Source organism: Rhinopithecus roxellana, chromosome 2, assembly GCF_007565055.1.
Source record: "Rhinopithecus roxellana isolate Shanxi Qingling chromosome 2, ASM756505v1, whole genome shotgun sequence".
Lineage (NCBI taxonomy): Eukaryota > Metazoa > Chordata > Mammalia > Primates > Cercopithecidae > Rhinopithecus > Rhinopithecus roxellana.
Window position 1 is genome coordinate 149,881,412 of NC_044550.1, and position 15,615 is coordinate 149,897,026.

General features: G+C 41.6%; 2 protein-coding genes and 1 long non-coding RNA gene across 4 annotated transcripts in view; 2 read left to right on the top strand and 1 right to left on the bottom strand.

The window, feature by feature from the left end:
• The window catches only part of LOC115894572, a 26,677-nt gene extending 26,522 nt beyond the window's left edge, over positions 1–155 (top strand). The window contains exon 3 of the long non-coding RNA XR_004054699.1: positions 35–155. This is a non-coding gene — a long non-coding RNA (uncharacterized LOC115894572). The remainder of the gene's footprint in view (positions 1–34) is intronic.
• Positions 1–6,375, bottom strand: part of PAICS (phosphoribosylaminoimidazole carboxylase and phosphoribosylaminoimidazolesuccinocarboxamide synthase) — a 26,401-nt gene extending 20,026 nt beyond the window's left edge. For both annotated transcript variants that reach the window (XM_010355230.2, XM_010355229.2), the window contains exons 1-2: positions 6,009–6,375; positions 146–343 (exon numbers count right to left, since the gene is read on the bottom strand). In XM_010355230.2, the coding sequence (XP_010353532.1) occupies positions 146–343; positions 6,009–6,024 (214 nt within the window). In that variant the 5' untranslated portion in view covers positions 6,025–6,375. The remainder of the gene's footprint in view (positions 1–145; positions 344–6,008) is intronic.
• Positions 6,376–6,726: 351 nt separating this feature from the next.
• Positions 6,727–15,615, top strand: part of PPAT (phosphoribosyl pyrophosphate amidotransferase) — a 42,879-nt gene continuing 33,990 nt past the window's right edge. Inside the window, exon 1 of the mRNA XM_010355231.2 lies at positions 6,727–7,010. Within this exon, the coding sequence (XP_010353533.2) occupies positions 6,883–7,010 (128 nt within the window). The 5' untranslated portion in view covers positions 6,727–6,882. The remainder of the gene's footprint in view (positions 7,011–15,615) is intronic.

Genomic DNA, 15,615 nt, shown 5'->3' on the forward strand with positions numbered 1-15,615 from the left:
TTAAGAGTTCTTGGTTTGATTTAAATTCACTTAGCTTTTGAAACATCTGCAAACAAGTTGTTCATCTTAATGCCAACTTCACATGAAAGACATTAACATGCTTACCAGAGAAGGTGAGAGAAGAGACGTTGAGAGAGCTGCTTACCTGCTTCCTGTAACAACTGAAAAATACAACTCGTGATTTTATTTGAGATTGCAGCTTTTCCTTCCAGGTGATTCTTTCTAGCTGCATTTCCTGCTGTAATCTGGTCCTTGGACTGCAGGAGGACTTTTCCTGGGCTATCTAACAATTCGTAGACTTCTTTTGTTTTACCCTCATACAATTTTTTACCAATGTTCAGTACTGTGGAAATGAAATGGAAATAGATCAAAATTCAGAAAGAAATTTCCTGAATGCTGAAGACTAAATCACCTAGAACAATGAATCTGTAAATATATAGTGATTAAGGAATATTAATAAAAATTAAATCATCTGTATAAAACCATATACTCTACAATGTATTTCTTGTATCATCACATTTGATTCACACAATTTTGTGAAGAATTTTAATTACATAAATAATTGTAGAAATTAGTAAAGCAGAAATCAAAAGGGTTGAGGGTCATGCAGTTAGGAAATATAAGAGGTAGATAAAATCCTAACTCCTCTGACATCAAATCCTGTGCTCTTTCCGTTATTAACCTGCCTCTCACGGCAGAACTGAACTAGAATTAAAATTAATTAAGACACATTTAAAGTAATGTAACTATACTAGTATTTTCACAGACATACTCACAATATAGTATCTAAACTAGCTTGCAAGAAAAAACGTGATTTTTGCTGATATTTGCTTTTTTGCAGGCAAAATGGGAACATTCAGCCAGATGGGTTTCTTGATTTCAAGTTAATATTCAAGAGGAGGCATGACATCCCACTGAAGTTAGCACATTTGAAAGCATCCCTCTCTATTTCTTAATCCTGTCCCTGTCCCCATTAATCCTTTCTCTTCACTAACAGTTGTAAGAAATTGTGAGGAAGTGAGCACAAAGGAATCCAATTTTGATGCTGGTCACAAGACCTAAGAAGTACACAAAAGGATGATTTAGAGAAAGAGTAAAGATAATAGCTGTTTAGGAACTTAAAATTTCCAAAGAGAGAAATCAGCCCTCATGCTCCCAGAACACTCTCAGTATCAACATTTTCCTAATGTATCCATGTGCCAAGGGATATACCAGTAAATAATAATTCTTGCTCTCAAGAGACTTGAGTCTGAGGGGAGCTGATATTAAATAAGACATCATAATAATAGAATGTAATAAATACAGACTATGGGACTAGTCTAAACATTGGAAAAGGAAGTCTACAAGAAAGTGACAGGTTGAGATCTGAAGAATGATCAAAATTTAGCCAAAGGAGAGAAAGGGGTAGGTAGTGTTGATGAATAAATACAAGGTGGTCAAAGTGGATTGCAGAACTTCAGTCTGGTTGGAGCTGGAGGTCTGGGTATATGTACATTGCTGTTGGGCAGGGGAAGGGGGGGCTGCAGCTAAGTTGTAGAAAAGAATGGCAGGAGATAAGACTTAAGAGTTGGACAGGGGCCACATCACCAGCTAGTGGAGATAACCATTAAACAAGTAGCTATAATTTAGTTAACAGTTGCCATTGTAGGGCACCTAATCTAGAGGATGAATCCCTATTCTCCCTAATGTAACGTCTAGACTCATTAACATGGTTTAAAAGTCCCTTTAAGATACAGCCCTGGCTTACTGCTCCAAATTCTTATTTGTCTATTTCCTCTCTAGAACTCCAGCATCTTTAATTCTTACACAACCTTCCTCCTAGGGCTTCTGACAATCTCTTCTCTCCTAGGCCTGGAAAATTTCTCTTCCATTTTGCTACACATCCTTCTGGTTTCACAAGCCATGCTGGTTGAGTTTAGACTTTAACCCAAGAAGAGCTATAAGGATTTTAAGTGATGAAGCAAAATGGTATTTGGAAAGATCATTATGGCTTCTGTATGGACCATGAAGGGAGGAAGGGGTGAGTGAACAAAAACTAGAGCTTGGGAGACCAGTTAGGATGCTATTGCAGTAACTCGAACAAGAAACGTCTGGCCAGGTGCAGGGGTTCACATCTGTAATCTCAGCACTTTAGAAAGCCCAGGCAGGCAGATTGCTTTAGCTCAGGAGTTCAAGACCAGCCTGGGCAACATGGCAAAACCCCATCTCTACCAAAAAAACAAAAATTAGCCCAGCATGGTGGTATATTCCTGTAGTCCCAGCTACTTGGGGAGGTCGAGGCTGCAGTGGGCCAAGATGTGCGCTATTTCACTCAAGCCTGGGTGATAGAGTGAGACCCTGTCTCCAAAAAAAAAAAAAAAAAAAAAAAAAGGGGGGGGGGGGCGGGGAGGAAATGTCTTGGTCTAAGGAAAAAGTAGTGGGCAAAGATGTAAGATATTTAAGATAGGAGCTTTGAGAATTCAGCATGGAGGATAAGAGAGGGAAGAGTAAAGAACAGTGGGCCGGACACAGTGGCTCACGCCTGTAATCCCAGCACTTTGGGAGGCCAAGGTGGGCGGATCACTTGAGGTCAGGAGTTCAAGACCAGGCTGACCAACATGGTAAAACCCCATCTCTACTAAAAATACAAAAATTAGCTGGATGTGGTGGTGTGCACCTGTAATACTCCTTGCTACTCGGGAGGCTGAGGCAGGAGAATCCTTGAACCTGAGAGGTGGAGGTTGCAGTGAGCTGAGATGGCGCCACTGCACTCCAGCCTGGGCAAAAGACGAGACTGTCTCAAGAAAAACAAAACAAAACAAAAAAAAAACAGTGCTCAGATCAGATAAAGAAATTAACATTTATATGTATTAATATGCAGTAAGCCCGGGCAAAGTTTGTACCTAATGCCCCTTGCGTTAATTTAGTTGAATCTGTATTACTTAGCCGTTAAATAGGGAAGGAATTTCAATTAATGGGTAGAAACAACACAAGAAACAACCATACATGACATACACAAGTGCCAAAATGATTGCTACAAATTTGCAGATAAATTCAGAAAAGACTGATGAGGACTGAAAAATGATTCATGGAATTGAAATTTAAGAGTCTGGGAAAGCACAGAATTTGCACAAAGGATAAGAAAATTCTAGGACTCTGCTGTCCAATAAGGCAGCCACTAGAAATGTGGCTATTACAAGTTGAGATGTGATTTGTTAAAATATACACTGCATTTGATATAAAAAATTGCAAAATATCTAAACAATTTTTCATCTTGCCTCCATGTTGAAATGTATTTTGTATATATAGAGCTAAACAAAATATATTAAAATGAGCTCACGCCTGTAATCCCAGCATTTTGGGAGGCCAAGAAAGGTGGATCACTTGAGGTCAGGAGTTTGAGACCAGCCTAGCCAACATGGCAAAACCCTGTCTCTACTAAAAAATAAATTTAAAAAAAAATTGGCCAGGTGTGGTGGAGCGTGCCTGTAATTCCAGCTACTTGGGGGGCCAATGCAGGAGAATCACTTGAACCTGGGAAGTGGAGGGTGCAGTGAGCTGAGATCTTGCCACTGCACTCCAGCCTGGGCCACACAGAGCGAGACTCCATCTCAAAAAAAAAAAAAAAAACATATATATATATGTAAAAAATATATATATATAAACACATTGCATCAGTTTTTTTATTTTAGTTTTTAAAATGTGGCTCATAGAAGACAAATTTACATTATATTTCCATTAGCCAGCAATGTTCTGGGAAAAATAATATAAATAAAATGTATATAATGAAAAAAAACTTTGGTGATTTAACCTGACTGGAACATAGCTAAGGATTCACAGGAGAGAAAAGTCAAAGTTAGGGCTGACGAGGTAGAAAGGATAGCAGTATTCAGGATTTTAATGAAAAGGAATTTCAGACTGGACAGACTGGATTTAACATCTCTAGAGATGCCATTGTAACACTTTGCCTTTTAGAGATCATAAAAGTGACATTTAAGAAAAATCAACCTGCCAACGGTACACAAATGGAAAGAAGTGGAAGAACAAAGATTTTAGAGATTTGCCAGTTTAGAGGTACAGGTACCATGATTGCAAGAAAAATTCTGGTCCTTGCCTTGAGTTTACGGAGTTGATACTCCATATCATCTGAATCTTTTTTGCTGAGTCTACAGTTGTTTCTTTTGTTTTTTGTTTTTTTTTTTTTGAGACGGAGTCTCGCTCGGTCGCCCAGGCTGGAGTGCAGTGGCCGGATCTCAGCTCACTGCAAGCTCCGCCTCCCGGGTTCACGCCATTCTCCTGCCTCAGCCTCCCAAGTGGCTGGGACTACAGGCGCCCGCCACCTCGCCCGGCTAGTTTTTTTGTGTTTTTTAGTAGAGACGGGGTTTCACCGTGTTCGCCAGGATGGTCTCGATCTACTGACCTCGTGATCCGCCCGTCTCGGCCTCCCAAAGTGCTGGGATTACAGGCTTAAGCCACTGCGCCCGGCCTGTTGTTTTTTGTTTTGTTTTGAGATGGAGTCTCTTTCTGTCGCCAGGCTGGAGTGCAGCGGCGCGATCCCGGCTCACTGCAACCTCTGACTCCCCTGTTCAAGTAAGTGATTCTCCTGCCTCAGCGTCCCGAGTAGCTAGGATTACAGGCATACGCCACCAAGTCCAGCTAATTTGTATATTTTTGGTAGAGCCGAAGCCTCACCATGTTGGCCAGGATGGTCTCGATTTCCTGGCCTCGTGATCCGCCCGCCTTGGCCTCCCAAAATGCTGGGATCACAAGCGTGAGCCACAGCGCCTGGCCTGAGTCTACAGCTTTTTAAAATCTAAATACAGTTACTTTCTATGTGGAAAAGAATGTACCCAGCAGCCAAGAAAAGCAATTTGGCTCACTATACATATAGCAACTGGATGTGTGGAACAAACCAACGTTTTTTTCCAGCATAAATAGCAAGAACAATCTTTTCTGATAGTGTAACTTTTTTGCCTAAAGGTTTTAGAGTTCTTCAAAGCCATCATGGCATCAAAGACTACTTGAACACACACACACACACACGGACGCACACCATCATGGCATCAAAGACTACTTAAAAACACCCCCCTCCCCAGCCATCATGGACTCAGACAACTTCAACACGCGCCCGCGCGTGCACACACACACATACACATCCATGACATCAAAGACTGCTTAAACACGCGCACACACACATACACACACACCCCCAAGCTGCCATGGCGTCAAAGACTACTTCAACACGCGCGCGTGCACACACACACACACATCCATGGCATCAAAGACTAAACACACACACACCATTGCATCAAAGACTACTTACACACACACACACTAGACAGGTTCTTTTTTTTGAGACGGAGTCTCGCTTTGTCGCCCAGGCTGGAGTGCAGTAGCGCGATCTCGGCTCACTGCAACCTCCGCCTCCGGGTTCTAGCGATTCTCCTACCTCAGCCTCCAGAGTAGCTGGGATTACAGACGCGCGCCACCACGTCCGGCTACTTTTTTGTATTTTTAGTAAGAGACGGGGTTTCGCCATGTTGGCCAGGCTGGTCTGGTACTCCTGATCTCAGGTGATCCGCCCGCCTCGGCCTCCCAAAGTGCTGGGATTCCAGGCGTGAGCCACCGGGTCCGGCCTCTAGACAGGTTTTTCAAAAGTTTCGATTATTAATCTTTGAAAGGTCATTAACCTAACGGACAAAGCAAGACTCAGGTTTTGACGAATTAACACTGATTTGCTTGCATTTTGCAACAGCTATTGATGATAAATAATGCTTCCAGGCGCCTTTCCACCCCTTGGTCATTTCTCGTTCTCCTCTACTTTGCTCCTTCTCCCCGTCCCGGAGACAGTAAAGTTCGGGGAGGCCCGGGAGCGCCTGGGCCACGTGTGCGCCCGCACGGCGGCCTAGAGGCGCGGCTGCAGGGAGGCTGGGCAGAGCTTCGCAGCCCGCCCGTGGCCGCGTGCTCACAGCGAGCTCACGGCCTGGGGGTCAGGAAGACTGCTAAGGCCCCAAACCCCTGTTACTCACCCTCAGCTGTCGCCATTATCCCGAGTGGGCTGAGGACCGCGACCGCGCCGGGAAGCAAGGCAGAACTCTAGAAAAGAGGGGTGGTCAGAGAGCTTCGATGGGCGGGGAAGGAGGCGCGGCCCACAGACACGCCCCCTGGCGGGACCGCGCGACCCTGAGCCACTCTTTTCAAGCTCCGAGACACCGGCCTAAGCCGGAGGGGTATTGGCGGAGACCGAAACGTGGATCTGGGACCAAACATCTCCCCGTTGGCTTCCCGCCGCGCAGGCGCAACAACGCGACCCCGCCTCCGGGCCGCCCCGCGCTGGCGCAGTGCCGGGGCAGACGAAAAGTGGCGCGCACTGGCGGCCCCTCCCTACTCTGCGGAAGCTCGCATACCCCGGCCCCTTCTCCGCTGCGGAGCGGCTCAGAGATTGGAGCATACCAAGTCGTGACGGCCTGGGGGAAGCATGTAGGAAAGGGAATATGAAGGCTAAATGCTCTGAAAGAGAAATGACGTTAAGTCCGTTATTCCCATTACGCTAGTGTTGGGTGCTGGCAAATAACGAAGATTTCCATGTGCAGCAAATACAGCTTTCCAGACAGCTCTTAGGGGAAACTAGCTCCACCCTACAGCATCCGTGACCCCTCCCCTCAGCCGCGGGACCGCCCCTCCACCCTCGCTTGTTGGTGGGCTCGGAGGGGGCGGAGCAGGGCCGAGCTGGCCACGCCACCTAGGGACAGCGCGCGCCGTCGCAGTAGTTGGGGCCAGCCTGGGGAAGGAAGCGCTTGCTGCGAGCGTGAGCTTCTGAGCTCAACGGGCCGAGCTGGCGGCTGGTTGGTGCTTAGACCTTGGCCGCAGCGGCAGGTCCCTCCACGTGCTTTCGGCGGCGACATGGAGCTGGAGGAGTTGGGGGTCCGCGAGGAATGTGGCGTGTTCGGGTGCATCGCCTCAGGACAGTGGCCCACGCAGCTGGATGTGCCGCATGTGATCACTCTGGGACTCGTGGGGCTGCAGCACCGGTAAGCAACAGGGTGGGGGTGGCGGTGGCGTGCGTCTCCATCTCTCGGAGCCGCTTCAGTAGGCGTTCTCATGAGTGCCCGAGGGCTGGGAGGACCGACCTCTCCGATCTGAACCGGTACCTGCCTGTGGCATCGACCGGGTTGCCTAGGCGTGCACGAGGGGCACCTCGCTTCCATGAACTTTAGCCTGTCCTGCCCACCCTCCCAGCCACTCATGCCCTTTAGGGGCTCTCTGCTTCCCCGCCCCCCGGTCTGTGCACCCCTCCAGAGGCTGGCTAGCTTGTAAAGCGCCGGTTTGCTTGGTCTAGCTGGGTCAGGGCTCCTCCCCGACTGCATGCGGGTTCTAGTCTCCCCGAGCCTGTGGCTGCTCCTGTAAATAGGCTAGTATGGCGTGGCGGCCAGTCCAGGTTCTTGAACACCTAAAGGTTTTCGCGCGGGGCCTCCAACCATCACAAGCTTTTGTTTGCAAGGGCAGAGCTATTGAACAGATTATGGGTTTGAAAGTAGTTATCGCTCTGGGAACTTGAGGATCCTAGACTTAAGACCCAGGGAAAGATGACTAGTTGATGTTGAGAATAACTACCGGTAGTAGATCTCATATAAATTAAGTGAAAATGAACCAACCATAGGGAATAATGCATCTGGAAAAGATTCGTTGGTAGACGTCTTGCCTAATGAATGAAAACCTTGGTAATATGACAAAAATTAACTCCCTTCTTCAAAAGGGGGACAGGGGAGTATTGTCTCTATGCCAAGATCCATACACTTGATTTTGAAAAATTGGGAGATCCCTTCGAGTTAAAAAAAAAAAATTACTTCGGTGATCTTTTCTTTTCTTACTACCTGACTTAACTGGAAGTTGATATAAATTATTACACTAGGATAAGAAAAACAAACCTAGGTTTGATATTCTCACTGAAAGTATTACAGTTTCCATAAGGCAATACAGTAGTAATAACTTCTACTATAGTTAAGGAACTTGGCAATAACAAATAACAGCAAAATGGGTGCAACATGTATAAACGCATTCCAAATAATTAGCTTTCCCTCAACCAAACTTAAACTAGAAGTACTTTTTGCTGTTTTCTTTGTCCCAAATACTTGAATTTCAGTTTCACATTTTGTGTATTCCTTGTTTACTAAAGAGCTGAGAATGTGGGAAGCATCAAAAAGAATATTTTTAACTTGCATAACTCCAATCTTGGATAATTGTGGGTTGACAATAATAGATTTCCTGTTTTAAAAAAAATTATTGAGAAAATTAGTTATATAATCCAAGGAGAAAGTAAACTCTTGATTATGTGGTAGTTGTGAGCCACATTAGTTTGTAACATTCTTAGGAGTTACGGCCGGGCGCGGTGGCTCAAGCCTGTAATCCCAGCACTTTGGGAGGCCGAGGTGAGCAGATCACAAAGAGATCAAGACCATCCTGGCCAACATGGTGAAACCCGTCTCTACTAAAAATACAAAAATTAGCTGGGCGTGGTGGCGCACGTCTGTAGTCCTAGCTACTCGGGAGGCTGAGGCAGGAGAATCGCTTGAACCCTGGGAGATGGAGGTTCCAGAGAGCCAAGATCACACCACTACACTCCAGCCTGGGCGACAGAGCGAGACTCCGTCTCAAAAAAAAAAAAGTTATTTTGGATACTCTGTCATGGGGGTGGGGGAGAATCTAGAGGTCTTTAGGGTTGCCTGGTGGTCTGTAGAAAATATGTATGAACTGTTCTTCACTATATTGACTTTTTTTGCCAAAGTTGAATTCAAGAAATTTTCATTCCCCTTTCTCCTTTCCTTTAAGTGTGTGCCTGAAGAAAAAGAGACTTTTTCAAAAAACTTACATATTAGCACTAGTTGGAGTTTTAGTACCCATTTTAGGAAAATACTTGGTATTCATGGTTATGGGTTTTTTTTTTTTTTTTTTTTTTTAATGAATACAAATTGATTCCTTGTTACATATGTTTTCTATAGTTGCTTTTCTCTGAAAGAATTATAAGATTAAATAATAACAGATAAGGACAATAATTATGTGATTATGTGGTTTTGAGGAACAAGTGTATTACTGAAAAACAATTTAAAATTTCTCTTGTATAGGCATAGAATCATTAAGGTGCACAAAGAGGGCTGGTTCTCACCCATAATCAATTTAAAATTTTACATGAGCTATAGTGCTCATCCTTTGGGAGGACTGATTCTGACTGGAAGAACAGTGACACTGCCTTATGTCTTGGAAATACAATTATCTGCTGCTCTAAACTGATAGATAAGGGCCAGAATAAAACCAAGACCTAACTTTTTTTTTTTTTTTTAGTTTAGTTAGTTTTTTATATCTATATACTGTACCCTGAGAGGTGGTGGTCTGTTGCAGAAAGCTGTTTTCACTTTCTCACCCTCATTCACTCACTGGTTTTAAAACAACTGCAAAAAGGTTTGATTGGGTTTTTTTCCTTTTTGATGAAGGAATTTATTTCTTATACATTATCTTCTGGGTTTTTTTCGTTTTTTTTTTTGTTGTTGTTGTTTTTTTTTTTTTTTGAGACAGAGTCTCACTCTGTCACCTGGGCTGGGGTGCAGTGGTATGATCTGGGCTCACTGCAACCTCCATTTCTCAAGTTCAAGCGATTCTCATGCCTCAGCCTCCCGAGTAGCTGGGATTACAAGTGCCCGCCACCACACTCAGCTAATTTTTGTATTTTTAGCAGAGATGGGGTTTCACCATATTGACCAGGCTGGTCTCGAACTCCTGGCCTCAAGTGATCCACCCGCCTCGGCCTCCCAAAGTGCTGAGATTACAGGTGTGAGCCACCATGCCTGGCCAACCTTATCTTTAAGAAGATGGAATCTAGAAGGTGAGATTTCTGTAACTTTTGCTTTGTATTTGGTTCAGTTTTTTGTCTTGGGCATAATCTAATCGGAAACATTTAGTCCTGGGGTTAACAGAATACTTGGAAGGTGTATTACCCATTTCATATAAAAATAAATAGAGTATCAATTAGTTAAGTCAGTCATGCACTAGATATTTAACCCAGATGGGTTCATCCAGATGTACTCCCCCCCTTTTTAGTAGTGCTCGCTATCTTCAGATTTATTCCGTAGCTCTGCTTTCTATAGGGGAATTTTCAAATGTCCTCTTAGCTGTAAACTGTGCATGCATGTGTATGGGTATGTTCATGCCTAATTCATATAATCACCAAATGCTGGTTTGGTCCTGAAAACATCATTTCAGTAGCTTGAACAAACCAGACACCCCTTCTTAGAGTTCTGAATAAACCAGACACCCCTTCTTAGAATAAACATTTTCATCTTTAAAACAGTCACATTTTATGGAGACTAGAATGGCCTGGACATATTTGAAGATTCCATAAAAGGAATTAATAAACATCTGTAGATGTATCCCATGAATCAGCTAGTTAGCCTTTCCTTGATTAGTTAGGAGATAACCATGCCCTTCCCTTCAGTGGATTATTAATTCTCCAGGTTAGAAATTGAACCTTACAATGACAAACATTTTCATACTACTTCTAAAAATTTATAAGATTTACCTGATGAAGTTGGGTTTCCTGTCTGCAGAAACATTCTGTAGAATCTTTTGGTTCTGTTATTATGCTTTGAGGAAACTGATTTGTAATGATCTCAGGAGAACTTTTCTTAAGAGATTTAGACACTGGTTCTGCAAACAGAGTACAGAACATTACCACTTGTGAGAATGAGAGATGCACTCAGTCAAACTTCTGTGGATCTAGTTCCCAGTTAATCTTCATTTAGTTTTGTGGAGAACACAGGATTTGCTTGTCAGAGAACTAACTTTGGGCTGCCAAATTAAGGCAGGGAATATCTTAATTTTGATTTTCATATTTGACTGAAAATGACCAAATATGTAACGTTCCTATAGTGTTTAACTTTTATACTCTCTTAATCTATAACCTTTATCTAAGTCAAGTAAATTTTGGTTTGAGGAAGTGATTTAAGTGTCCTTGCAACTGGTTCCAGTCTTTGATTTTAATTATTTTATAGTTAAGTGATTCTTGATTTAAAATAAGTGTTTTCAGTTCTTCCATTTATAACTATTGTTTTTTGAAACTTAGCTTTTTGCATTAGTCTGAAGCAGAATTTACCTGCCCCCAAAAGTCTCCAAGTACCACTGCTTGGTCATTCTGGTCAATATTGGGAAAAGCTCCGTAACATACAACCTACAATCTAGCTCCAGGTTTTCCAGTAACACCAGTTTAATCTTGGGCAAGTCTTCTAACTTCTGAGTCTGTTTCCTCATCTGTTGGCTTAGACTTACATACTGTAAGGTCTAATGCTCAAATTCAGTGGGTTCAGAATGATACTCTTGTGCGGTTAACCCTTAGCCGTTTAACCTGAAAGGAGAAATGGCTAAGGGTTAACTGCACAAGCATTTTATCTGACTTGCATTTATATCCAGACTTGGAAAAGTACGCTTTTCAGTTCACTTGAGATAAAAGGTTATAAGGGGAAGAGGAATTCTTGCTATTTGCTAATACTTTATTCAAAAAGAGCTCCTGCTCAACAAATAGGAATAATGTACATCTAAGTACATTACTAAGGCACTGTGGTAGACACTGGGAATACTTTACCATACAGGGCAGATGTGGTCCCTGCCCTGGCAGAGAGAACTCATTGGTTCAAGAGCATAGACTTCTCTATGCCTCCATTTCCTCATCTGTAAATTGGGTATAATGATAGCACATATCTTATGGGATTGTGATGGGGACTAAATATGTTAAATATATGTAAAGTGCTTAGAACAATGCTTGGATATATGCATGCCCTATGACCTATGCCCTGTGACCCTGCCTTTCTCTTCTGGGTATATACTCAACAGAAATGCATACATATGTCCATTGAGAGACATGCAATTTTTCATAAAAGCCCCAATCTGGAAACAACTGAAATGTCCAACAGTGGAATAGATGTGAAAAAGTAATGGGATGTACGTTTATTTATTTATTAAATATTGAGATGGGGGTTTCACTATGTTGCCCAGACTGGTCTTAAACTCCTGGGTTCAAGTGATCCTCTTGCCTTGTCCTCCCAAAGTGCTGGGATTATAGACCTGAGCCACTGCACCTGGCTGGCTTGTATATTTTTATAATGGACTGTTCTACAGCAATAAAAAATAACAGATTACTGTTACGAGTAAAATCATGGGTGAATCTCACAAACAATGTTGAATGACAGAAAAGTACATATAGTATAAATCCCAAACTAATCTATGGTGATAGAAGTGAGAATAATGATAATGTTTATGGGGGCTGGAGGATGATTAGTGACTAGGAGGCTTTTAAGGTGCTAGTTAGTTTTATGTCCTGAATGGTGGGTTTGGTGTGTTTACTTTGTAAAATTTTGTTTTACTCTTCAATTTTTTGTGTTAACTAAGAAACAATTTCATAAATCTATAAGACATTAAAGCTGGATTATTTTAGAGATCCAGAGAGATGCAGTGATTTGCTCTGTGTTGAGGAATTAGGGTCAAAGAGAGACTGGAACTCAGGTTTTCTTATTAGTCTTGTGTGCATTTTCTTCTACATGCTATATTGCATTGTATTTTCTTTTCTGATATCTGTGGTGGGTCATTTTGGAATTACAGCTCCCATTATTAGGTTGGCTTCTGAGTTTGACTTACTTTCAGACTTATTAAAATGTTGTATTGATTATTGACTACCTTTGAAGAACCGTGGATTTTTTCTTTTTACATCTGATAACAATAATTGTAACAATCACTGTAAAGTACAGTTTAAAGGACCATGATAACCAAATAGTTATCTAACTCCGGGCAAGTTTTTGTTTACTTTTGGTGTTACTCTCACTCTTTTTTCTTTCTTCTTCTTTTAACATATAAAATCTAGCTCCTGCAGAAACTTTCACTCAATGAGCTATGAAAGAAATTATTTCTCAGCATTCTCTGCTCTAATACAGTTCATAAACAATATGTTTAGTCTAATTTATCAAGGACAGGAATAAATATCTCTGTTATCAGAAAAAAGCAACAAGTTTTTTCACTGTGTGGAAGAATTTGGCATTTCTCTGGCTCTTACCATCTTCATGTGCTTTTCTCTTGAAGCTCAGAGTTCCTTGGCTTTTGTTATGACCTTCAAATAATTCTTAAATAAAAACACAGGAAAAGAATCATTATATGACATCATTTGAAACACATTAGTTTTCAAGTATTCAAGTATACTAAAATAAGAACACTTAAGCAGTTGGACAAATAATGAGTTAAGAATTAGGAATATTTTGGTATAAGGTTTAGAAAAAAGTTGAAACTCTTGGCTTAAATTAGGTACCTATTTCTAATGATTTTAAAGGGTCATTTGAGTACACGATAGTGTTAGGATTTTATTTTTAGAGTTTTTCTCTTGCTGAATAAAAGTGCAAAGAAGAATGTCTAGAATTTTTTTGTTGTTGTTGTTGTTAATGTCAATTCGAAGGTTACCATGTTTCCATTTGGCAGTTATGAGAGTTGGTTTTCCTAGGATGCAGTCAACCTCTTCATAAAATCTCATTTTTCTTGGAGGGTTGCCATTTTTTCTTTGTAAAATGTTATATCATATTTTAACTTTTTATATTTGGTACGACATTGTTTCCAGTCTCTGTCTATCCCAAATTGCATTAATCTTCTGACAATTTCCTCAAATATTTTCTTGTTTCTTGTGACCCCTTCAAGCATTCGCTTAATTTTTTCATCAGACCATATTTGTATCAATGCTCTGACCTCACTGTCACACCAGTATTTTCCAGCCTCTCTGTCACTCACTGTTACAATCTGTAAATGACTTTTAGCATCTTCTAAAGGATTACCTACAAATCAACATGACTTATAATTATTCAAACATAGATAAATCTTGTATTTGATTATCATTCACTTTCAGCAACTGTGATGGCATAAAGCACCAAGAATATAATAATAACTTCAATATGAGTCAAAAGAAATTTTTTGTCCATATTCAAACAGTATATTCTAAAACTTATAAGACAGACTATTCTCCATTATTAGAATAATTTAGCTGCTTTTCATCATAGGTGATCTTCATTGGATATTTATGAATATGGAAAGTCCCAATGTTTACTTAATTTCTTTTAGTGAGAAGTGGGCATAGACATTTTCCTTCTTTCTCTACCATGTTCTCTACCAACTCAAGTATATGGAAGCATTTTAGGTAATACACAATAGAGATATTCTCTATTAGACTTCATATATCAAAATGATGTTTAAAATTTACCAATTTAGACCCTGCAGTGGACCCAGTGTTATTTTGGGGTGATGATGTGCAGGGGGAGGGCATACTCCATGGTGCTTTCCAACAGTGAGTTCCTCTCATCTTCAATTCTCCTAGGTTTTAATCCTGAATACTTTTTCAGCCTTGTGAATTTTTTTTTTTTTTTTTTTTTTTAAGAGACAGGCTCTCACTATGTTGCTGAGGCTGGTGTGGACCTCCTGGGCTCAAATGATCCTCCTGCCTCAGCCTCCCAATTAGCTGGGACTACAGGTGCACACCACCGTGCCTAGTGCCTCATGGAAATTTGAAAATGTGTTTAAATCACTCTTGTTGGATATAATTTTTAAAAGATGGTGATAGAAATGTAAAATGATGAAGTCATGGTGGAAAGCAGGTAGTTCCTCAGAAACTTTCAGCATATGCCATATGACCAAGCAATTCCACTCCTGCATATAAAACCCAGAAGAATTGAAAACATGTTCACATAAAAACATGTATCTACTGCAGAAAAACAGTATGGCAGGTCCTAAAAAAATTAAACATGGCCGGGCGCGGTGGCTCAAGCCTGTAATCCCAGCACTTTGGGAGGCCGAGACGGGCAGATCACGAGGTCAGGAGATCGAGACCATCCTGGCTAACACGGTGAAACCCCGTCTCTACTAAAAATACAAAAAACTAGCCGGGCGAGGTGGCGGGCGCCTGTAGTCCCAGCTACTCCGGAGGCTGAGGCAGGAGAATGGCATAAACCCGGGAGGCGGAGCTTGCAGTGAGCTGAGATCCGGCCACTGCACTCCAGCCCGGGTGACAGAGCAAGACTCCGTCTCAAAAAGAAAAGAAAAAAAAAAAAAAAAAAAAAATTAAACATAAATTACCATATGATCAGCAATTTCACTTCTGGGTATATACCCAAAAGAATTGAAAGCAGGGACTCAAGCAGATATTTATGCATCCACATTCATAGCAGTGTTATTGATAATAGCCAAAAGGCAGAAACAACCCAGATGACCATCGATGGATGAATAAACAAAATGGTGTATCCATACAATGCAATATTAAAATGAAGGAAATTCTGATAAATGCTACAACATGGAGGAGCCCTGAAGATATTATAAGTGAAATAAGCCAGGCACAAATGGACGAATATTGTATGATTCCACTTACATGAGGTACCTAGAATAGTCAAATTCACAAAGATGGAAAGGAGAATAGTGGTCACCACAGGCTAAGGAGAGTTGGGATGGAGGAGTTACTGTTTAATGGCTACAGAAGTTTCAGTTTTGAATGATGAAAAAGTTCAGGAGATGGAGAATGGTGATGTTTGTGCAACAACGTAAATGTACTTATGGATATAATGGTAAATTTTA